This window comes from Sinohyriopsis cumingii, chromosome 17 (assembly GCF_028554795.1).
Source record: "Sinohyriopsis cumingii isolate HCF-2022 chromosome 17, ASM2855479v2, whole genome shotgun sequence".
Classification (NCBI taxonomy): Eukaryota; Metazoa; Mollusca; class Bivalvia; order Unionida; family Unionidae; genus Sinohyriopsis; species Sinohyriopsis cumingii.
This window is the reverse complement of record NC_142977.1, coordinates 70,473,981-70,499,998: the sequence shown is the minus strand read 5'-3', so window position 1 is coordinate 70,499,998 and position 26,018 is coordinate 70,473,981. Positions and strand designations below refer to the sequence as shown.

The 26,018-nt window shown below is 35.5% G+C and overlaps 1 protein-coding gene across 2 annotated transcripts in view; it reads left to right on the top strand.

The window, feature by feature from the left end:
• The window catches only part of LOC149779201 (uncharacterized), a 102,040-nt gene that overhangs the window by 34,108 nt on the left and 41,914 nt on the right, over positions 1-26,018 (top strand). Inside the window, exons 4-8 of one of the 2 annotated variants that reach the window (XM_089939768.1) lie at positions 3,895-3,980; positions 8,984-9,063; positions 12,682-12,861; positions 15,787-16,001; positions 18,614-18,717. In XM_089939768.1, coding sequence (XP_089795894.1) covers positions 3,895-3,980; positions 8,984-9,063; positions 12,682-12,861; positions 15,787-16,001; positions 18,614-18,717 — 665 coding nt within the window. The remainder of the gene's footprint in view (positions 1-3,894; positions 3,981-8,983; positions 9,064-12,681; positions 12,862-15,786; positions 16,002-18,613; positions 18,718-26,018) is intronic. The other variant, XM_089939769.1, reaches the window with a different exon arrangement.

Sequence of the window (26,018 nt, the reverse complement as noted above, 5' to 3'; positions counted from 1 at the left end):
TGTACACTCTCAATCCATGTACACCCTATCAATCCATGTACACTCTCAATCCATGTACACTCTCAATCCATGTACACCCTATCAATCCAAGTACACTCTCAATCCATGTACACCCTATCAATCCATGTACACTTTCAATCCATGTACACCCTATCAATCCATGTACACTCTCAATCCATGTACACCCTATCAATCCATGTACACCCTTTCAATCCATGTACACCCTATCAAACCATGTACACTCTCAATCCATGTACACCCTATCAATCCATGTACACTCTCAATCCATGTACACCCTATCACTCCATGTACACCCTATCAATCCATGTACACCCTATCAAACCATGTACACTCTCAATCCATGTACACCCCATCAAACCATGTACACTCTCAATCCATGTACAACGTATCAATCCATGTACACCGTATCAATCCATGTACACCCTATCAAACCATGTACACTCTCAATCCATGAACACCCTATCAAACCATGTACACCCTATCAATCCATGTACACTCTTAATCCATGTACACCCTATCAATCCATGTACACTCTCAATCCATGTACACCCTATCAATCCAGGTACACTCTCAATCCATGTGCACCCTATCAATCTATGTACACTCTAAATCCATGTACACCCTATCAATCCATGTACACCCTATCAATCCATGTACACCCTATCAATCCACGAACACCCTATCAATCCATGTAAACTCTCAATCCATGTACACCATATCAAAGCATGTACACCCTATCAATCCATGTACACCCTATCAGTCCATGTACACTCTAAATCCATGTACACCCTATCAATCCATGTACACTCTCAATCATTGTACACCCTACCAAAGCATGTACACCCTATCAATCCATGTATACTCTCAATCCATGTACACCCTATCAAATCATGTGCACCCTATCAATCCATGTACACTCTCAATCCATGTACACCCTATCAATCCATGTACACCCTATCAATCCATGTACACTTTCAATCCATGTACACCCTATCAATCCATGTACACTATCAATCCATGTACACCCTATCAATCCATGTATACTCTCAATCCATGTATACCCTATCAATCCATGTACACCCTATCACTCCATGTACACCCTATCAATCCATGTACACCCTATCAAACCATGTACACTCTCAATCCATGTACACCCCATCAAACCATGTACACTCTCAATCCATGTACAACGTATCAATCCATGTACACCGTATCAATCCATGTACACCCTATCAAACCATGTACACTCTCAATCCATGAACACCCTATCAAACCATGTACACCCTATCAATCCATGTACACTCTTAATCCATGTACACCCTATCAATCCATGTACACTCTCAATCCATGTACACCCTATCAATCCAGGTACACTCTCAATCCATGTGCACCCTATCAATCTATGTACACTCTAAATCCATGTACACCCTATCAATCCATGTACACCCTATCAATCCATGTACACCCTATCAATCCACGAACACCCTATCAATCCATGTAAACTCTCAATCCATGTACACCATATCAAAGCATGTACACCCTATCAATCCATGTACACCCTATCAGTCCATGTACACTCTAAATCCATGTACACCCTATCAATCCATGTACACTCTCAATCATTGTACACCCTACCAAAGCATGTACACCCTATCAATCCATGTATACTCTCAATCCATGTACACCCTATCAAATCATGTGCACCCTATCAATCCATGTACACTCTCAATCCATGTACACCCTATCAATCCATGTACACCCTATCAATCCATGTACACTTTCAATCCATGTACACCCTATCAATCCATGTACACTATCAATCCATGTACACCCTATCAATCCATGTATACTCTCAATCCATGTATACCCTATCAATCCATGTACACCCTATCACTCCATGTACACCCTATCAATCCATGTACACCCTATCAAACCATGTACACTCTCAATCCATGTACACCCCATCAAACCATGTACACTCTCAATCCATGTACAACGTATCAATCCATGTACACCGTATCAATCCATGTACACCCTATCAAACCATGTACACTCTCAATCCATGAACACCCTATCAAACCATGTACACCCTATCAATCCATGTACACTCTTAATCCATGTACACCCTATCAATCCATGTACACTCTCAATCCATGTACACCCTATCAATCCAGGTACACTCTCAATCCATGTGCACCCTATCAATCTATGTACACTCTAAATCCATGTACACCCTATCAATCCATGTACACCCTATCAATCCATGTACACCCTATCAATCCACGAACACCCTATCAATCCATGTAAACTCTCAATCCATGTACACCATATCAAAGCATGTACACCCTATCAATCCATGTACACCCTATCAGTCCATGTACACTCTAAATCCATGTACACCCTATCAATCCATGTACACTCTCAATCATTGTACACCCTACCAAAGCATGTACACCCTATCAATCCATGTATACTCTCAATCCATGTACACCCTATCAAATCATGTGCACCCTATCAATCCATGTACACTCTCAATCCATGTACACCCTATCAAATCATGTGCACCCTATCAGTCCATGTACACTCTAAATCCATGTACACCCTATCAATCCATGTACACTCTCAATCATTGTACACCCTACCAAAGCATGTACACCCTATCAATCCATGTATACTCTCAATCCATGTACACCCTATCAATCCATGTACACCCTATCAATCCATGTACACCCTATCAATCCATGTATACTCTCAATCCATGTACACCTTATCAATCCATGTACACTCTCAATCCATGTACACCCTATCAAATCATGTGCACCCTATCAATCCATGTACACTCTCAATCCATGTACACCCTATCAATCCATGTACACCCTATCAATCCATGTACACTCTCAATCCATGTACACCCTATCAAATCATGTGCACCCTATCAATCCATGTACACTCTCAATCCATGTACACCCTATCAATCCATGTACACCCTATCAATCCATGTACACCCTATCAATCCATGTACACCCTATCAAACCATGTACACTCTCAATCCATGTACACCCCATCAAACCATGTACACTCTCAATCCATGTACAACGTATCAATCCATGTACACCGTATCAATCCATGTACACCCTATCAATCCATGTACACTCTCAATCCATGTACACCCTATCAAATCATGTGCACCCTATCAGTCCATGTACACTCTAAATCCATGTACACCCTATCAATCCATGTACACTCTCAATCATTGTACACCCTACCAAAGCATGTACACCCTATAAATCCATGTATACTCTCAATCCATGTACACCCTATCAATCCATGTACACCCTATCAATCCATGTATACTCTCAATCCATGTACACCTTATCAATCCATGTACACCCTATCAATCCATGTACACCCTATCAAATCATGTGCACCCTATCAATCCATGTACACTCTCAATCATTGTACACCCTACCAAAGCATGTACACCCTATCAATCCATGTATACTCTCAATCCATGTACACCCTATCAATCCATGTACACCCTATCAAATCATGTGCACCCTATCAATCCATGTACACTCTCAATCCATGTACACCCTATCAATCCATGTACACCCTATCAATCCATGTACACTCTCAATCCATGTACACCATATCAAATCATGTGCACCCTATCAATCCATGTACACTCTCAATCCATGTACACCCTATCAATCCATGTACACTCTCAATCCATGTACACTTTATCAATCCATGTACACTCTCAATCAAGTACAATTGGTAAAGAATGACAAACTGCCTCATTCCATGCCACATTCCAGAACATTAAACATGTATCTGTTTTGATATTTGTTTCCATCTTTATTCATTTTAAAGCAAAGATAAACAAGGAAGAGTTGGAAAAGTACCTGATAAAAAAACTCAAGCTCACAGATGAGGATCGTGAGAAGACTTATTACACGGTAAGTAATAAGAACATACGTAGGGTATGTTAAATGTAAATTTCTTGTCTTATATTGCTCAGCTTTTTCTCAGCTGCTGAATTGATGTTTCGATTTTATTTTCCATTTAGCTCATTTATAGTGAAATATGTATTACAGTATCATTAATATTAGCTGTCAGTATTTTAAATTAGATTCCTTAGGTTCCTACCACATCCCGCTTTCTCTTACCAAAAGTTTTAAAACCTGACATGTGGAAACGTTAAGGTATACTGAAAAAACTCCAGGTAGCCAATTAGTCAAATGATCAAATATCTTGGTCAACGTGGATGACATTGAATGTTGGCGAGGCTAACATATTTGTGGAAAAAAAAAATAAAGAAATAATCTATTTATTAAATGTGATCATGTTTACTAAAGCTTTTAAAAAAAATGTAAAACTTTGGGGCTTTTACATTCTTCCGTATGCTTATGCAAATGCATGAATATAGATTTGACGAAATTTTTTATATTCTTTGGTTCCATTGAGTTCAAATCGACGTCCCGTGCTGTTTAAAAATAAAATTTGTAAACAGATTGGTAAAATAGTCCGCGAGGTACCATTAACACTGGCATGATATTATCGACATCCTTAATAAAGCATCTCTTTGCTCATTACTCAGATCCAGGAATGAACCCTGTTTATAAAAGTGCAAATTACAAATAGACAAGTTTCCCGTTTTTGAAGAGATATAGCAAGTATAAAACATAAAGCAAAACCAATTTATGCTGTTTTGTTTTGCTTTTACCCTTGAATCTGAAGGCACGCAACACTAACAATTTCAATTATATTTCATTACGATAACAAATATGAGGAACCCAATAAATGAGGTTATTTTAATTTGTTTTAAAAATGGCTTTCTTGCATAAATTTGTATCCACAATGAGGCAATAGACCCTTTTTTGTAAATTATCGTTCCTTTTATAAGCTTTATTATTGCAAACATTCAACTTTACATCCAAAAGGCTGCCGATTGCATGATTTTTGAGTGATATCTATTAGTCATATAACTCTTGAAATTTCTTTGACATTTGTGTTTCGAAATAAAAGGCACTCGTCTCTACTAATAAACAAACTGGACAACTTTAGATGCGCGATTGCTGTGCCAAACGCCCAAGCAACACAAACTACGTTAATCATCTATTGTTTACGTAATAATTACAGCTATTGTTTACGTAATAATTACAGCTATTGTTTACGTAATGCAGCTATTGTTTACGCAATAATTACAACTATTGTTTAGGTAATAATTACAGCTATTGTTTACATAATAATTACAGCTGACCAATACACATTTGCTATTTGGCAAGAAAGTCGATGGATACAAATAAGTGTTCTTAAATAATTATGTTGTGAGTATCCATTGATCATTTAATTATTCTAATTTTCATTATTGTTGAAATAGTCGAAGGAAGAAATGTACTAGAGTGTATAAGCAAAGACACAAACCTTGACGTATTACAAAATTATTAAAATTAACTTACCATTGTTCTATTCTTGGTTATATGTGACTATTCAGTTCAAGGTCTGTTATTTCAACCCCGAAATCCCTGGATATTTCCAAAGCCTTTTAATTTGTACGTCTGTATGATGATAACATAACAGACGTTGAAATCTGTCTTTGTTCTTGTCAACTTTATATGTGTTATAACCATACCACGTTTCTCATCTTTGAATCTTTTAACATTTACTACTTCATATTTTTTTTTATAACCGTGATTATTGGCATATTGCATTAATGAGCAAACAAAGATTAAAATTTTTTTTAACTTGTGAAATAAACGTAACGAGATTTCAATTATACATTTCATATTTTATGTTACCCTCCCCTTTAAAATGTCTTTATTGTGACTGCTCCGGTGGCCTAGCGGTTTGAGCGTCTGTTTCGGATGCGGGAGGTCGCAGGTTCGAACTTCGGCCGAGTCTTACCAAAGACTTATAAAAATGGTAGGAACATCTGCCCCGCTTTACGCTCAGCATTAAGAGTTTAGTGTGAGGATAGGTGGGCCTGGTGTCAGGATAATGTGACTGTGTGGGACATCATGCTACATATCTGCATCATGATGCCCCAGTGCTAGACATCACTATAAACTGACACACTGCAGACATCGTAGCGATATGACTGAAAAATTGTTAAAACTACGTTAAAAAACCAAATCAAACACTCTCTCCCTCTCTTTCTCTCCCTCTCTCTCTCGTCATTGTGATATTGTGTTATATTTTTTCGGGAAATTTCATCTCCCATGAGCACGTTCAATTTTCCACACAGATTGCATTGTGACAAGCTCTAATATTTTTCCACACCCTGAACACTATAAGTTGCATGTGTCAAGGTGTATTCATGCATGAAAAAATTATATGTGAAAATTTTACTATCACCTGATGATCTAGATTGCTAGAAGTCACTAATCGGTTGAAGTATTTCAGCTTCAGACACTAATGTGAACGAGTTTAAAAAACTATAATAATAATAATAATAGTAATAATAAATTACTGCTTCTGGAAATAAGAGAGCTTGAAAAACAATTTAGTCGATATTACTTTTTTTTCTAATCTCTTGTAGTTTCTTAACCTTCATTTTTCTATGGGAATTAACTGTAGATAAAAGGATTTAATGTTGATTTTACAAAAGAACAATAAAAAACAAGAAAATATAAAATTGTGACAGCTTCTAAGAACAAATTTCATGTCTTGATGCCACGCTGTTTCAGAGAAATAGATTTCATATTGCAGATGCCAGTTTAGTTGAGCATGCTAGAAAAAATAATGTTCTCTGTAAACAGAAATCTAGGATTGACGACTTACCTATATGTAATTGTACTTTCTTTGAATTTTAGTTTTATCTGAAGCCACGGTTTTGCATGTAGCTATATGACATTTGTGTCTGATTTTAAATTTCAACAGCGATTGACGATGTTGTCAATCAATGCAGACTTTACTATTGTAGCTGAAGAGTAGGATATCATAGACTACCGATATAGTGTATTAGATGGTAGACTACCTCTATAGTGTATTAGATGGTAGAGTACCGATATAGTGTATTAGATGGTAGACTACCGATATAGTGTATTAGATGGTAGACTACCGATATAGTGTATTAGATGGTAGACTACCGATATAGTGTATTAGATGGTAGACTACCGATATAGTGTATTAGATGGTAGACTACCGATATAGTGTTTTAGATGGTAGACAATTAATATTTTTGATAGTGTTAATGTTCATTTTATGTGAAGCTGGTGACAAAAAAAATTAATAACGTTTGAATTGTCCTTTATATTAAGATTCTAAAACAATTTATACAAAACAGTTTTAATATCGCTATAGTTCTTACAAAACTACAAATTATTGCAATAGGAACAAAAAGATACATTTTGAATTATGTAAATCAAATATAGTTATAGTTAGGAAATTTGTTAGTAATTGAATATTTAGCCCTATGTTTATGTATATATGTTTGGCCTTGGCTTACCACAAATCACAAAATGGCATAACGTTATTTATTCTGCTTAGTTGGCATTCTTCAATGAAATATGTTATATTATGCTCACCTACTGAATATAGGGTTTATTAATTATTCTTTAAATCTTTGTGATTAAACGCTTTTGAAAAGAGTTTCCCCCCAAAATGTGCACAAAAAACCCATGTAAATATTCTTTCTCACTATGTAAAATCAACAAACAAATAAGCATGTCCTAAGGTCCTTTTTCTATTGGGGCGTCTCACATTAACTAATATATCACCAAAAAGGATTTCAGTATTTTTCAATATATAACTTTGGCTGGAAATTACTAACAATATACTAGTTCGTCTAGAATTAGCGTTTTGTCGTCCAAGCATCTCTACACATGTTGGTACATTTCAAATGTATCAGTTGTAAAATGTTCGGTGTGTTGTATGCATCTTTAGCGGAACAATTACTATACCAACACCCTCAGTGCAATCATTTCCACAATAACTCTCGTAACCCTGCCTTAAAATGAGTCAGATCTTTACTCCGAATGTCCCTGAAAGTGCACTTATACGTAGTAGACTGATAACAGAGTTTAGCCTGTGATGACGTGCACGAGAATATTGTGATGACGTGCGCAAGAATGTTGTGCAGCAGTGAATTTTGACCTGATAACCAGACAAAATCAGCATTCCGATCATTTGTTGACATTCAGCTGAGTTCAAAACATGAATCCATATTTACGTCTTACTAAAGTTACTTTCTGGTCAGAGCGTTTAAAAATCACCTGAGTAGCTATTGCTCCAATCCACCTAAATTGAACGTACGGGTAAAATATAAGACCGGTTAATACATGGGGGTGGGGGTGGCAGTTGTGACAACAAATATGGCAAGTTATAAAGCATTGCTCAATGTCTTGGAGTTCTTGGTTGATCTGACTTCTAAGTATGAATCCGTCTCTTTCACAAATATTTATCTCGGCATAACGCAGCTCTTTCAAACAACTGTCCTTGTAGCTAATAGAGCTTTACGAACAATTCGTTCATCATTGTTCAGGATTATGGCTTTCATACGATAGGTGGGTCATTTTGTCGTCACTTTGGTATGTCTGATGTACTTTTAAATTGGTCATGTTTTCATGTTTCTTCTAAGTCTTTCACAGCTAGCAGCACTTAAGTTGTTGTATTGTAATCGACACATTGATGAATACATTTTGCCATGCACAAAAACTAAACCATTGTAACCTATTTTGCTATTTCCTATAAGAATCACTTGAAATGAATGTATAATTTATATATTCATCATCAGATATTCATGTATACGTTTCAGCAATAGTTTTAAAATTCTAACTATAGATGTCGAATATTGAAAAGTGAATGCATTTTATAGAAAGAGGTAATACATGTATAATAATAATCTGGTGAAAATTGAACATACAGACATGAATGGTATATGATAATATGGTATGCTATTTACCTTTTAATACTCTATAACAATGTCAACATTTGAGCAATATTTCTTCTTCTTTTAAAGGAACTTTATCACGAAACAATACTTCACCCTCACGTCGTCCCTATCATAGCACGTGCTGAAAATATTTTAAAACCTCACAGGTAAGCAATCACGTTGGCTCCTCCCGTCCCAAAAAAGTCCTTTGTCGGATAACCAGAGATAGTGCTAAACATTTGAGTGGAATCTAACGAATTTCATTAAGTAAAGGTTAGGGCACTTTTAATCTCAGACTAAAGGATAAATGTGCCTAATATTTACCTCCTCCATATTTTATTTTGATTTAATGAAAGTTTGTAAAAAAAATGATACTTTAATACGTCGGTACATCTGAATTCAGCTGACAATTGAATAAAAGATTTTAGAGACTTACTTTTGAAAGGTCGTATCATTTGCCTCCCCTTTCTTTGGATTCTTTTCTGTTAGTGCCTTTCGTCACCCACTCGACTGCCATGTGTCAATATGAGCATAGTATAGTAGTCGTAAATATTAATCAGTACGTCTATCCGAAACATTGTACTTCTTACAAGTACTAAAATAACGAAGTTCTTGTCGCGAATTCATAAAAAAATATGCAAATGTACAAACCTAATTCTTAGGACTAAAGGTTAGGTCATTTCATTATAACTATCTGATGAATATGTACCACAACAATGCTTCTTTCGTGTGTCGGACTTTTCTTTAAAAGAGGTCCTAAAACTTTATGGTGCCAGGGTAATGTTTTTCTTTTTAATGGCACCCAGCCTCTGGAGGTGAAAACACTCCGAACGTGCATGTCTTAAGCAAGAAGATGCACATTTTTCCAGAAACTGTTCAACCATTCGAATTTGACATTTTGATTAGCAAAATATTACATAGATTTGCAGCCAGAAGTGTCCATTGTTGCTCGATTGGAAATAACTTGAAATGCATATTCTAACCATGATGTAATCATTTCAATGTAATTTGGCAATGTTTTGTTACATTACGAAAGGCTCGTCCGCGTCTGTTTAATCAACGTTTATTGTACAGTTTGAAACGATATGATTATTTTATTATACACTTAAATATGAAAACTAAAAAAATGGCGAAATAGTTTTTATATTTTCTTCATTCCGATATGTTCACTTGAAAAATGTATCATCACATTTTCATGAGAAGCTGAAAGATTCCCGTAATGCCATGCGACTATTGTGTATGTGCCTAAAGAAGTTATAATTGCAACAAGAAAAATAACCACTGAATGAGCTAGAAGAAATATATGGAAACTGCATTACCTTCCAGTAATGGAAAATAATTTTTTGTTGTTGATGAAAACTTAGTCAACGCCATTTGAAACCACCTATGAAGTTATTCCCCTTACCACTAATAATAATGATGAACCAGAGATGACTGATACAAGCTTAATGATGAATATGAATATATATATATATATATATATATATATATATATATATATATATATATCCCAAAAGATCACTCATATGACCAGTTTTTACACCGGACCATGTCAATCATACTACAAAAAGTCAAAGTAAATAACTTTAAAACATTTCGCTGTATGCTTGATTCTCGGCCTCTGTGACTTACGGTCATGAACAGAATGAGACAAATTCTGACTGATTTTAAGCCTGATAAATTTGTCAATTTATTTAGCCATGTTGATTTTTTTTTAAGGAGCACCAGATTACACTTACTGGCCCCGTAAAGAAAAGAATTGCCATAAAACAACCCCCCACTAAGAAAGTAGCGATTTTTCAATTAAAGATTTAAAATTAAGTGGTTATTTGCAATTCATCAATTTTGGGGCAGTAACATTAATTTGGTTCAAGGCAGAAAATTTCGATGTTAGCTTGACGGGTTCAAAAATATATCAGGAGTGAACTGAGCTGTATATATGTCCGATTGTTTCATAGAAGGAATATCACCCTGAGATCATAGGTCAGATGGGGAACGTAGTACTTGGGGAATACTTACTTTGTCTCTTGTACAGTACGAATGGTCCCAGTTTAAGAATGGGACATAGGAATACTCTAAGAAACTCTTGGCACGTATCATAATTTCGTTTTCTCTACTCGGTTGGATTTTTTTTCAACAAGTCTGTGGGTACGAGACCTAGGTATAAAATTTCAATTTATGACCTGCCGTAAAACAAGTTAGGCCCAAAATGATATAAATCAGCTACCAAGGTTTCTATCACGATCTTTAGATTAAAATGCATGAATTTGTATTTAGTCATTTGCCTATTATTTTATCAGAAATTGTTCCCACATATTTTAATTTAATGACTTAATAATTTGGAATATGTAACTAAGATTGTTGTAAGAAAAACACGTCATTTCGCAATTTTTTTAAATATACAACTTGGCATCTGTTGGATTATTTGCTATGCAAAAATATACATTTGTAACAAATATTTAATACTCCGACAGGGTCTCGAGTGGCCGAGTGGTCTAAAGCGTTCTCCGTTACGGATCACTGCCATCTCACCTCTGTCTGCGTGGGTTCGAGACTTGGATTCGGCCAATGTTGGTATGTGAGAAAGCTTGCCAGTAGCTTCTCGTGGGTCGGTGGTTCCTTCCGGGGTTTTCCCGGGTTCTTCCTCCACCATTAATACTGGCCGCCATGTATATTTTATCGTGTGCTGAAAAATGGCGTTAAGCCCCACAACAACAACGATAATACTTGGACATTTCACTAAGCCACCATGCTTAAGATCTTCCGACTCAATAGAAATAACACTAGTCACATTAAAAAAAAAAAGTATCTGCTCATATGAGTTTAACTTGAGAGGAAACACTATTAAACCAGAATCTACCCTTTATAAAAATAATAAAATATACAAACAAGTCCAGAATAATAAATACCTTTAAATATGATCTTTAAATAAAGGTTAACCAGCAAAGCGTGTTAGCATTGTTTCTTTCATTTAAATAAAATGGTGTCACATGTCATTTCAATTTGCTCATAATGGACAACATATAGGTGCCACTTTTAAACAGGTTCACTATATTTTCGCAAACCTAAGAGGGAACATTCATTTATTAACACAGTTAATTTGATACAAATTATATTGATTTTCTCTCCTAAGTGCCAGTGAAGGGTAACCTTGTTCACTTCCAAAATAGCAGTCAAATAATCTTACATGAAAATATGAAGAATATTATGTCACATTAGATAGATGTCACATTAGAGAGCATCATAGTATTAAAAACTTTGAAAGGTTTACAAACAATTCTGTAATCGAATAAAACTGTAAAAAGTAACAAAAGGACTTCTCGATATATCTTGACCTATTATTATTATTACTGTTGTTGTTGTTGTTTTTGTGTGCTGTCAAGGATGTGAAGAATCTCAGACCCGCAATTTTGTATTCTTAGCAAAGTGGGTGGGGTGGGTGGATAATTAATCTTTTTTGTACTAATGGAGGGAACATATGGGTCCTGGTACAGTGATCTAGTTTTGCTACAATTTGAATCATATACATACCGTGATGACATTGATTGCTGTCACGCCAGAAGCTTTTGTGCTTTTTTCCCATGAATCGTTTTTCTTTTGAGTTTCAATGCATTACAGTCGAGATCTAAAGTTTATGCAGAGTAGATGTCTCGTAATGAAGAAGATGGTCTTGACATTTCATCAACGTGTACAGTTTTCAGACATAAGCATTATTATGAAAAACATATGTTAATATTCCATTCGATTTGTTACGCTAAATAGAACCAGTCTGTTTTCACTTTCAGGGTTGTATATCTTATGTATCCTTACATGGAGAAAGGAAGTGTTCGTGATAACATTTTACTTGAAAATAAAGGGAATCTTCTCAGTCCTGAGTACAGAAATTGTAAAATCTGGTTACGATGTATGTATCAGGTAGCTCACGCCTTGGATTACCTACACAGCCAAGGAAAACATGGAATAAGGTTAGTTCCTAATGATTTACACCTTTTAAATTCAACCTTAGGTTTCACTCACCTTTCCTAGCTTGGGATTAACTCTTATTTGCGTTTCAGTCTGATTAAAATCAGATCTCCACTACATCTATGACAGTGGAGATACTATTGTATGCGTCTGTATTTGATTTTCCGTGTTTAATACACATCGTCCGTACCTTTATCCCACTCCACAGACTATATTTCGGGACAAAGGATAGTGTACCTTAACAAGTAAGCTTATTAATACAAATTATGAAGTGCTAAAGTATTATATATATATATATATATATATATATATATATATATATATATATATATATATATATATATATATATATATATATATATATATATATTCTGCATCTGAATGTTTAAGACTTTTACCGTGCTGATGGTTGAATGTCCATAGTTTAATTTACCCAAGGATGACATCCAAGCTTACAGAATATTAACTAGATCGTCCAAGATCTGATAGGCGATGCACGTTTCTATTGCATACGCTGCAAATACTATTTCTCCATTGAATGTATGCTAATTTATGAATGTTAGAATATCCTCTTGATTAGACTGAAGATAGGGCAAAAGTAGATAATAGTGATCACAGACACTTCCTGTATAGAGTCATAACATTTGGGATTTAAGTTATCACATTTGAAATCACTTCACACAGAAGGTATATATATATAACCTTTCCAGTCCAAGTATCGTCTGATCTTTCCCATCGATATGTATTGAAAAGAAGAGATTCATTTTCATCAGACTGGGCTCGTACGTTGTCTTTTTAAAATGACGAAATAACCTTTAAATGTTATGATTGAGAAGATAAATATTACATGTGTATCACATATTTTGGTATACTTCATAAATAGCGTGGGAAGTTTAATATTTTTGATATTGGTATCATGTTAATATATCATTTCATGCGAATCTTATTGGTCCAGAAATGTTTAGGAAATTCTTTAGTAGTGGTTCTCTTTACTGATTGACTGCAACCGTGAAAATATCCTTTACCTCGCCTTCACAGCCATTGGTAGGACAGATTGTTGAACGTGCATTGCCAAGAATGCTTTTGTCGGAATATAGTCCGTTTATCACACATATGCTCGTTACAAATACATTAAAATTAATGGTGAATGGAAAGAGGGCTGGGGATATAAATCTTTAAGAGGAACCATTCCCTATGATAAACATGGTTTAAATGTTCAGTTACAGGAGTAAATAAATTCACCCCTGTTTAGACAAGAGTACGGACTGATGTCGGTCTCCAAACTGACAGAAAGTTACCCAGCCACAGCATAGTTCCGAAGCTTGTTGTTGTTGTTGTTGTGGGGTTTAACGCCATTTTTCAGCACGATAGGCTATACATGGCGGCCAGTATTAATGGTGGAGGAAGAACCCGGAAAACCCCGGAAAGAACCACCGACCCACGAGAAGCTACTGGCAGGCTTTCTCACATGCCCACATTGGCTGAATCTTAGACTCGAACCGCCGCAGACAGAGGTGAGATGGCAGTGATCCGTAACGAAGAGCGCTTTAGACCACTCGGCCACTCGGGGCCCCAGTTCCGAAGCAAATAATGCAAATATATGGCAAGATAAGTTGATTCTGGAATTAGAATACTCAGCAACACCTTTAATCTAGATTTCATATAAATTTCTGCATTTAGTACTCATTCATACACAGGAACTGGGATGCCATGTTTTCTGCCATATACAATACTGCTTACATAATAGTAGATTTGACACACTTTGTGTGCAAATATTGTAAACATTTTCATGGAAATCGATGTATTCTGGGTCGCCTGACCTGGCCCAAGTGAACTAAGGAACATCACAGGAATTTACGTAGGATGTCCCATGTTGAAAAATCATGTTTTCTGTAGTAAATGGTTACTTCATTTAGATGGACAGTTGCTATTTGAAATGTAATTTGTGGAAACAAATCTAAACTACTTCTTATGTCACTGGTTACAGAAGTGCTCATTATTAATTGAACTAGCGTCTGGGATTATTTTTATTTTTCTCGCAAAAATTCAAAGTTGCAGGTTCTAAGCCAGAAGAAACCAATTTATTTCCTCTTCTTTCTAAAATATGTCCGTCAAAATAAAAAGTTAATGCGATAAATAGAATCTTAAACATGTAATGATTAAATATTTATGATACGAAACCGTTGGATAATGTCCAACGTTTGAGAGCCTTATTGTATTGCTACGTTTCCTGTATAGGTTGTAAACAGTTTTGTGATCTGATACTTACATACTATCAAGATAAAAGATGGCTTGCATGATAATACTGATGGAAACTTAGAAAGCTCTCTTACAAGACCTGATCAGTACTGGTGGAAACACAAATAGCTCTTATACATAACTTGATCAATTTCTATAGTACATGTCTTCGTAACCAATGATCAGTGAAACCCAGTTTTTGTGACTATACTCTGCTCATCTAGCAGAAGACAAAACATTGCTTTTCTACTCTTATGTCCGTTAAAGATTTCCAGTAATCGTATAATTACAAAAACGCAGAAATAATGTATTAAACACAGTCTTCATAACGCATGTATTTTGATTATCGTGCCAAGGCAATCAAATGAACAGAACAGTGCTTTACTCGTTGCAAGATAAAAGCGATATTTTCTGAAAAATTCATTGTATTTACTAGTTCGTGTCTGTATATATGTTAGTATTCGGGTTTATTAATTTCTTACCAAAGTGTTATCGAGGTTGTCAATACTCTTTCTGATCTACCGCTCAGACTTAAAGACACAAATGAATACATTTTTTACCATATAAATATGGCGCATATACTTTCGTTTGATACAAGCCTGTTCGAAAAGATAACATTTATTATTTTAGTTGTATTAAATAAAATATACCAGAATATATAATTCAGGTATCTTTTATTTCTCTCTCAGGGGACCAATCTTTCATCGGGATCTTACGTCTCTTAAAATTGTTTTTAATGAAGACTTTAATGCAAAACTGTGTGACTTTGGAAAAGCGGTTGAGGCTAAGCACAATGAAAATGATGCAAGTGTCGTCAAATTCAACAGGGTACGGGGATATCATCCAAGCAATGTGGATCAAACACCCTACAAGGCTTCTTATGATGTGTACAGTTTTTGTGTTGGTTAGTATATATAGCTGTGGTCACGTTCGTAGAGGATAAGATAGATGTATTTAGCACTTTGATGTTTTAAATATAGATTGCGTATGTGTAAGCATCATGAATTTGTCTTTACGCTGCTTCAGTCGGCCACATGACTCTTTACCTAACTTTACTTTGTGCACTTATTTCATATTTCCAAGATGTTCATTTTAGTTCATTATTTTTGTCTAGTTTGTTCCATATAAATATCCAGGGAGCAACTGCTGTATCAATTAATGTTAATTTCTTATTGCTTCCTGTATTATATATATATATATATATATATATATATATATATATATATATATATATATATATATATATATATATGCATATGCATGCACACCGTTTCCGATCACTTGTTGAAAAGCGTCTTACAGATATACCGTTGTTCAAGAAACGTACACAAAAATGAATTCCACAAGTGTAAAGCCAACTTTAAATAATGTCATGAGTAACATGTAACTTGCTTCAGACCTCTCCAACTCTATCAAATCACAATTTCCAAATCGATATATCAATTTGTCTAAAGAGACCTAACGAGGCTTGGTGACCTTGAGGCTTATAATAGATTACTTAGATTGTGAGCAATATTGCTGATCTGCAATTCATAAATACTTCTAATTCCGAGAATCTCCCTCTCCCTCGTGTTTTGCATTCGAAAGTGACAGCATATCAGTAACTGTTATTAAACTTTTATTTTATTATTTCAGTACAAAGTAGTTTCAACTTTGAATGTAAGGCTTCAGACACAAACGTATTCACATCAAATTGAGATCCTTGTTCATATCCATCATTATTACAAATAATTGCACTAAATGAACGTGTAGCTTTTATAAACTGTAATAACATACGAATATATTCGAAATAAGTAAGTTATTATTGTAATAATGTTAATAAAGAAACATTCTAATTTTGCAAATTGTTACATTTTGATAATGCTAGTTAATGCCGCTCAATTATGATTAACATTGTATTTTGCCTCCTTTCCCTTTTTATAGAACGATAGCGATGTTGTATTAAGTTATTTCATTATATTATCACACACACACACACACACACACACAGACACACACACACATATATATATATATATATATATATATATATATATATATATATATATATATATATATATATATATATATATATATATATATATTCTTAAAGACAAGCCGATGGGTGCCGTTAATTATATATATCGTGTTCATTATGTACACAAATAATACATATCCATCTTCTTGTTTTCCTTCCTCGCTTTAATGTGATTCTTTAGTTGTAAATCTCCTAACGGAGAAAGTGAACGAATTAATGAATGAATGAAGGAACGAACGAGTGAATTAATGAATGAACGAGGAAAGGGTAAATAATATAATGTTTGTGTTATATGTTGGGGATGGGGGGGGGGGGGGAGAAGCAGTGACTTGTCATTTCAAAAATAGCTAAGATTCCTACCTTATAGGTGGTTATACATCTACAATTTATATTTGGGTGTGTAGCGTAAATAAATCATAATGTCTTTATTACATTTTTATATTTCAAATATGTCAGGCGATTTACAAAATACAAATCCTCTTTGATGGGAAACAGATGTAATAGTTAAATAAAAATGGAAGTAATTTAGATGTTGCAGTGGTTGGAATTAATGGATTATAACTTGTATTCAGTAAAACCAACACAATCGATACCTCGCCAAACTGGCTTCTTTTTACAGCAATGCGACATATTTTCTTGAAGAATTAGGAACCGCTAATAGATTTAACAACAAATATAAACATTTTGTACTTCCTTCTCTCCACACACCCCTGCTCAAATACACATACTAACGAACGGAAAAATAACTTTAAAAGTAATACTTTCTTTAGTCTGAATGTAAAGACATTAACTGTATCTGAGTTTAATACACGAAACAAAATGCAATACATAAAAGGAAATAGTTCTGTACAGTTTTCTATTTTTTAAAACATTTTATGCACGCATGAGTCAATTTAAAGAATCGGTCAACATTGTTTTGCTTGTTCTTTTTCGCTGGTCTTAGCGTCACGTTTAACACCTTATTGACTAAATCATGCTGAGGAAATGAGATCTAAGTGCCCTTTGCAAGGACACACATGGTCAGCCGATTTAGACAGGCCGAGACAGGTATGGAACGCGCGACCCATATATTACGTGTCTGCCGCTGTACCAAATGAAGTACCTCCGTTTCCTACCGCAGGTCAACATTACATGCCTATTCAATTGACTGAAACTAAGTCCACATCTATTGATATGCACATAGGAGTATTTAATGGGGCACACGTAAGCATGTATAATTAAAGGATCTACGCATTTCAGTTGAAGCTATGAAACCAGTTTAATGTCAGTACCAAATTTGATTTCAATATGCATTTTAGTATAATGACTGTTGCGTGAAAATAATTACTGGTCAGAAATCAGACTATTTAATTTATGTACATACAACAGGATACAACCATACAAATGGCTTTTGTTTTATGGAAATAGGAAGTGTAACATATCTTTTATAGATGAAACAAATTGACTTATGAAAAAATGTTGGTTTTTTTTTTATCTTTTCAAGTAATGCCCATTTTCAGTGATTCTGGAGATCCTAACAGGTGACGTTGTGAAGGGTGAAAACACTTTTGCAGATTATAAAAATGATTCAGATTCCACACGTTTGCTCCAGAACATCGTAGCTGTAAGTAAAGGATTTATTTTCTTATATATTCATTCACGATATCGTGGCAGTGAAACGTGGAAGCTCGTATTTATTTCTTTGATACGAAAAATTAGTTTGATACAACGCTAATACTGACCTCAAGTACAGTAGCATACCAATAGCTACAACACCACAGTGAACGTATATAACAGTTCTAAATATCCTTTGGTTTTATCCACGTGGTTTATCATCATATCAATGTAATGTCCGATCTTAAGACAACTTCGCCCATTGCATCATGCTAGAGTAAATCGATCTGAACAGAAAATACATTACAGCGCCATTCATTTCATGCATATATCCAGTTAAATTAAAAAAAGAGATTTTACTTGGCACAAATTTAACCAATATCCAATACTAAATTTAAAATCATGTCGGATAGAACTGTCTAATTGATAAGGAAGAAAATCCTTAACACGTGTATTGTACTGCAATAAACACATCAGCAAATAACTGATTCATTACCAACCATATGTATAATATTCGTTGTTAAAAATTAAACATGAATATCCTATTTGTTGGCTCTTTATTATAAATCTCAAGATCTTTAATTGACACGCTTTGGATCAGTTTGAAGCTGAAGGAGATTTTACTTTATCTGATCGTTCTAGAAAATGCTAAAAATATTGCCATTCTTTAATAGTAAGTGTAATTTAAGGATCAACTATTTAAAAGCAATTAAAATAATTAAGAGAGTGACAGCAGGGAGGTTTGGGCGTTTGCTACTGTTTACCTGTTAGCAAACAAATAGACCTATAAGCCATATACGTGTCGTATTGTCTCGTATTGGTTACCTCGAAGTACATCTTTTATGACCCTAGAGTCGGTATTAGCCCTGGTGTCGCACGAACAATGCAAGCAGTAAGATTAATAGCACATTCTAGTGCCATCTGCCAAATATTTCAAAATTAGCACATTATACACTAAGGTTGTTAATAACAAACGATATGGAAAGGGAGTCAGTATCTCAGGAACAACTAAAATAAAACACATCACCAAAAGATGGTGCTGTGCTTTTGAAGGCAAATGTTATCATTAGTTATTTACAGCTTGCATTCAAGTTAAAAATTACTCCATACTTCACCACGTGTGCAAAGTCTTATAAGAGATGACTTTTTATAGCCACCATTCTTCTTTTTCTAATTGTTAATTCTTTTTGACATGTACACGTGTTTATACAAGCGGACATCAGTTCTTGAACAAAATCCGTTGGTTCTCAATTCGAATAAAACGTTTTTCCTTTCTAAATGATCATTTTTATTTGACGAGCAGGGGCATCGTGTGTTACTAATGTAAACATACGAGACACTTTTCAGATTGAGCTATCTTGTTTGCATTCACAAATTATTTACACCTTATCGATGCACTTCTGAGTTACGTACGTTGCCTCCCTCACACAAATCTATCTAATGATTCTGTATGTAAAGTTGACCTTTTGTTCATTACAGAGTTTTTATTCAGATTTTGAGGTAGCATTACTTACTGGTCATGCAATACAAACATCAAATTTTATTTTATTTGAAAACTAAAGATTCAGGGAATTGTATCAAATTATTATCATCTAATTCAAGTTCATTCTTAAACAATACCCGTAAATCAGACTTGCAATAATCACAAAATGCGAAACGAATGCATTCACAACAGATGTGGTTTGACCATATTTACAGTTACTTTGCATAATAAATGTTTGCTTTGATCAAAATACTTCCCTTAGCTCTATTGATACCAGATTTCAACTATATGTATCAGCGCGTTCACCTTTTAATTTATGTTAAGTTTGTATACTCTTTTCCGTTCCTGCCGCCGCACTAAACAATTAGCAATATACACCAAAACCTCAGAAGCAAATATTTCTTACACTTGAAAATTACTAACAAATCTAAATTACTGATATATATATATATATATATATATATATATATATATATATATATATATATATATATATATATATATATATATATATATATATATATATAAGCAATTTTTCTTTAATCAGCGTCTCATCCTACGTGCAGAGTTTGTGTAACTGAACCTTTAGGTGAAAACCATTAATGAAACAGATTACATCCTGGAATGGCACCTATATCCGATCTTTACGTTATACAGGTGGCCAGGATAGATTGCCTGTACGAGATCTCTTCAAGAAGCTTATAAACAGATATTCAGAAATACTTCCAGTATACCATATATATATATATATATATATATATATATATATATATATATATATATATATATATATATATATATATATATATATATAATTTCCAACCTACAATTATAATGGCTTGCTAAATTAGGCAGTGCACTGGCAATCACTTTTGTTCGCTTCCCAAACTTGGTAAAATCACAGTCTGTAGATATCCATTTCATGTTAAATCCCACTTCAGAGATTGTAATAATGTTCTGTTGAGAATGGGCTCATGTAACGGTTTTTATTTCAGCTAAACTCTTAGTCAATTGAAAAGTTTCTGTACTGCTTGCAACATCAACAGAAGATACCTTTAATTTCACTCCATGAATGTTTGCAGCTGCCAAAACGAACATCTAAGTTGCTGTCAAGATATAATTTTCTACTGTTGCATGCATGCTGATCAGAGTAACAATGTACTTCGTATGCTATTGCAGGACCTCTCGCCATGGCTTGTGGCCAAAATGCAATTATGCTACATGTCGGTAGCCATGTTTGCAGTGGCACATATTAGATTCTTGACGTTGTTTTATTGGCTGGTTGCCCCATCACTGAAACATATGATGTTCTTGAAGGATGGTATCATGGTCCTGAAAATGTGTATCACGTAAATGAATGTACAGATGCAGTGTCATGTTGGAGATAATAGAAAAAATACAAAACTTTTCAAGCGTTTTAGCTCGGTCTTCAGTTTGTAATATACTACAAATTGGTTAAGTGTGACTTGTAAGGTGTCTCAGTAATAGCCTTCCAAAGCATCTGTGGCAATGCACATGTAGTTTTAAAGAAAGGTCAGTAAGATAACATCTTCATCTTGAGTGTGATCATCCTTTATTTAGTTGCATAAGTTGGACTGAGCTTTATCAAGACAGTGGAGCTGCCACATACAATCACATGCATCTGTTACTATCTGAATGAACTCGAAAACTGACACTGGTAGAAACAGAAGACTGTCTCTGTCAGTGTGAACCCACTGCTTGTATAAAATTAAATTTTTAAATCATGTGAAGTGAATAAATCTGATAAATAATCAAAACAGCAGTTTTTCAGGGGTATGGTTTAGAAAAATAGAGCATACAATTGCAGTTAACAAGCTTTCTTCAAAATGTAATTGTTTCTAGGAACAGACGTTGTTTTAAGTTCTATATTCGAGTACTGTTGACAACTCCAACAGGACGCATGCTAGATGCAGTGACTTACAACACTATATTTGGGTCTTAATTCACAATACTTAAAAAATACAACCTTATTGTTTTCGTGGGAGGGGGCATGTCTTATGTACACAATGTAAAGTTTCTGGGATTAGTTAGCAGCAGACATTTTTGCTTATACTCTTTCAAATCATTTACGATGATTTTTGTTTCTTCATGCCAGGGAATATCCTAGAGTAATCATCCTACTGGTGTACATCCAAATCCTAGTCAGTCATTCGTGTCAGTTTCAGTTAAGATACCATTTTCCTTCTTTCCCTGCTTGGTTCTCTTTATGACATTTTCTGTAGCACTGAATTCCGAAATGGTCCTCTCCTTTGTCCAGCATTCTGGTGTTAAGGTCGATAACCTAACCATTTTTGTCTGATAGAAAATGTTATATTGTCTTTTAATTCACACCAGTTTGCTGTCAGAATTACTCGCATAAGACTGGTAAAAATCCACATCCCCGTCAGTCACTCCCTGGGAATGCTTCTCCCTTGTTTGTTATCAACATCGGCTAAGACACCCTTTTCCTTTTATTAGTTTCATGTCTCTTTGCCATATTTTTCGTAACACTGAATTCCAAGATTTACCTCTCATTTGTCCCACTCGCTGGTTTTAGGGCCAATAACCAAAACTGATTCCTATCTCGCTGAATGGTTTATTCTGTCTTTTAGAAGAGGTATCGGTCTCCCCAGCTCACTGCCAGGGTCGCTATTGTCTTCTGTGGTCTGAATTAAGTCATTTCCAGGTCATGGGCATAGGTCTGAAATTAAATCATTTCCACGTCCAGGGCATAGGTCTGAATTAAGTCATTTCAAAGCCCAGGTCGTAGGTCTGATTTAAGTCATTTCCAAGTCCAGGGCAGAGGTCTGAATTAAGTCATTTCCAAGTCCAGGTCGTAGGTCTGATTTAAGTAATTTCCAAGTCCAGGGCATAGGTCTGAATTAAATCATTTTCAAACCCAGGGCGTAGGTCAGAATTAAGTCATTTCCAAGTCGAGGTCGTATGTCTGAATTACGTCATTTCCAAGTCCTGGGCATAGGTCTGAATTAAGTCATTTCCAGGTCCAGGGCATAGGTCTGAATTAAATAATTTTCAAACCCAAGGGATAGATCTGAATGAAATAATTTCCAAGTCCAAGTCGTAGGTCAGATTTAAGTCATTTCCACGTCAAGGGCATAGGTCTGAATTAAATCATTTCCAAGTTCAGGGCATAGGTCTGAATTAACTCATTTCCAAGTCCAGGTCGTAAGTCTGATTTAAGTCATTTCCAAGTCAAGGGCACGAGTCTGAATTAAAACGTTTTCAAACCTAGGGCGTCGGTCGGAATTAAGTCATTTCCAAGTCCAGGTAGTAGGTCAGATTAAAATCATTTTCAAACCCAGGCCATAGGTCTGAATTAAGTCATTTCCAAGTCCAGGGCATAGGTCTAAATTAAATCATTTCCAAGTCTATGGCTTAGGTCTGAATTAAGTCATTTCCAAATCCAGGGCAAAGGTCTGAATTAAGTGATTTCCAAGTTCAGGACATAGGTTAGAATTAAGTCATTTCCACGTCCAACGGCATAGGTCTGAATTTAGTCATTTCGAGGTCCTGGGCACAGGTCTGAATTTAGTAATTTCCAGGTCCTGGGTATTGGTCTGAATTAAATCATTTCCATGTCCAGGGCTTAGGTCTGAATTAAGTCATTTCCAAGTCATGGGCATAGGTCTGAATTAAGTCATTTCCAATTCTTGTGCATAGGTCAGAATTTAGTCATTTCTAGGTCCTGGGCAGAGGTCTGAATTACGGCTTTTCCAAGTTCAGGGCATAGGTCAGAATTAAGTCATTTCCAAGTTCAGGACATAGGTTAGAATTAAGTCATTTCCACGTCCAACGGCATAGGTCTGAATTTAGTCATTTCCAGGTCCTGGGCATAGGTCTGACTTAAGTCGTTTCCATGTCCATGGCATAGGTCTGAATTAAATCATTTTCAAACCCAAGGCATAGGTCTGAATTAAATCATTTTCAAACCCAAGGTATAGGTCTGAATTAAGTCATTTCCAAGTCCAAGTCGTAGGTCTGATTTAAGTCATTTCCAAGTCAAGGGCATGAGTCTGACTTAAACGTTTTCAAACCTAGGGCGTCGGTCAGAATTAAGTCATTTCCAAGTCCAGGTCGTAGGTCAGATTTAAATTATTTTCAAACCCAGGCTATAAGTCTGAATTAAGCCATTTCCAGGTCCAGGACATAGGTCTGAATTAAATCATTTCGAAGTCTAGGGCTTAGGTCTGAATTAAGTCATTTCCAAATCCAGGGCATAGGTCTGAATTAAGTCATTTCCAGGTTCAGGGCATAGGTTAAAATTAAGTCATTTCCACGTCCAACGGCATAGGTTAAAATTAAGTCATTTCCACGTCCAACGGCATAGGTCTGAATTTAGTCATTTCCAGGTCCTGGGCATAGGTCTGATTTAAGACATTTCCAAGTCCAGGGCATAGGTCTGAATTAAAAAAATTTCAAACCCAAGGCACAGGTCTGAATTAAGTCATTTCCAAGTCCAAGTCGTAGGTCTGATTAAAGTCATTTCCAAGTCAAAGGCATGAGTCTGAATTAAAACGTTTTCAAACCTAGGGCGTCGGTTAGAAGTAAATCATTTCCAAGTCCAGGTCGTAGGTCAGATTTAAATCATTTTCAAACCCAGGCCTTAGGTCTGAATTAAATCATTTCCATGTCCAGGGCATAGGTCTGAATTAAGTCATTTCCAAGTTCAGGGCATAGGTTAGAATTAAGTCATTACCACGTCCAAGGGCATAGGTCTGAATTACGTCATTTCCAGGTCCTGGGCATAGGTCTGATTTAAGTCATTTCCAGGTCCAGGGCATATGTCTGAATTAAATAATTTTCAAACCCAAGGCATAGGTCTGAATTAAGTCATTTCCAAGTCCAAGTTGTAGGTCTGATTTAAGTCATTTCCAAGTCCAGGGCATAGGTCTGAATTAAATCATTTCCAAGTCCAGGGCATAGGTCTGAATTAACTCATTTCCAAGTCCAGGTCGTAAGTCTGATTTAAGTTATTTCCAAGACAAGGGCATGAGTCTGAATTAAAACGTTTTCAAACCTAGGGCGTCGGTTAGAAGTAAATCATTTCCAAGTCCAGGTCGTAGGTCAGATTTAAATCATTTTCAAACCCAGGCCTTAGGTCTGAATTAAATCATTTCCATGTCCAGGGCATAGGTCTGAATTAAGTCATTTCCAAGTTCAGGGCATAGGTTAGAATTAAGTCATTACCACGTCCAAGGGCATAGGTCTGAATTAAGTCATTCCCAGGTCCTGGGCATGGGTCTGAAGTAAGTCATTTCCAAGTCCAGGGCATAGGTCTGAATTAAGTCATTTCCAAGTCCTGGGCATAGGTCTGAATGAGGTCATTTCCAGGTCCTGGGCATGAGTCTGAATTAAGTCATTTCCAATTCCTGGGCATAGGTCTGAATTTAGTCATTTCTAGGTCCTGGGCAGAGGTCTGAATTACGTCTTTTCCATGTTCAGGGCATAGGTCAGAATTAAGTCATTTCCAAGTTCAGGGCATAGGTTAGAATTAAATCATTTCCACGTCCAGCGGCATAGGTCTGAATTAAGTAATTTCCAGGTCCTGGGCATGGGTCTGAAGGAATTTCCAATTCCAGGGCATGGGTCTGAATTACGTCATTTCCAAGTCCAGGGCATAGGTCTGATTTAAGTTATTTCCAAGTCCAGGGCATAGGTCTGAATTAATACATTTCCACGTCCAACGGCATAGGTCTGAATTTAGTCATTTCCAGGTCATCGGCATAGGTCTGATTTGAGTCATTTCCAAGGCCAGGGCATAGGTGCAATTGGCCATAACATTTGTCTTTAGCTGCTTTACGAACGTT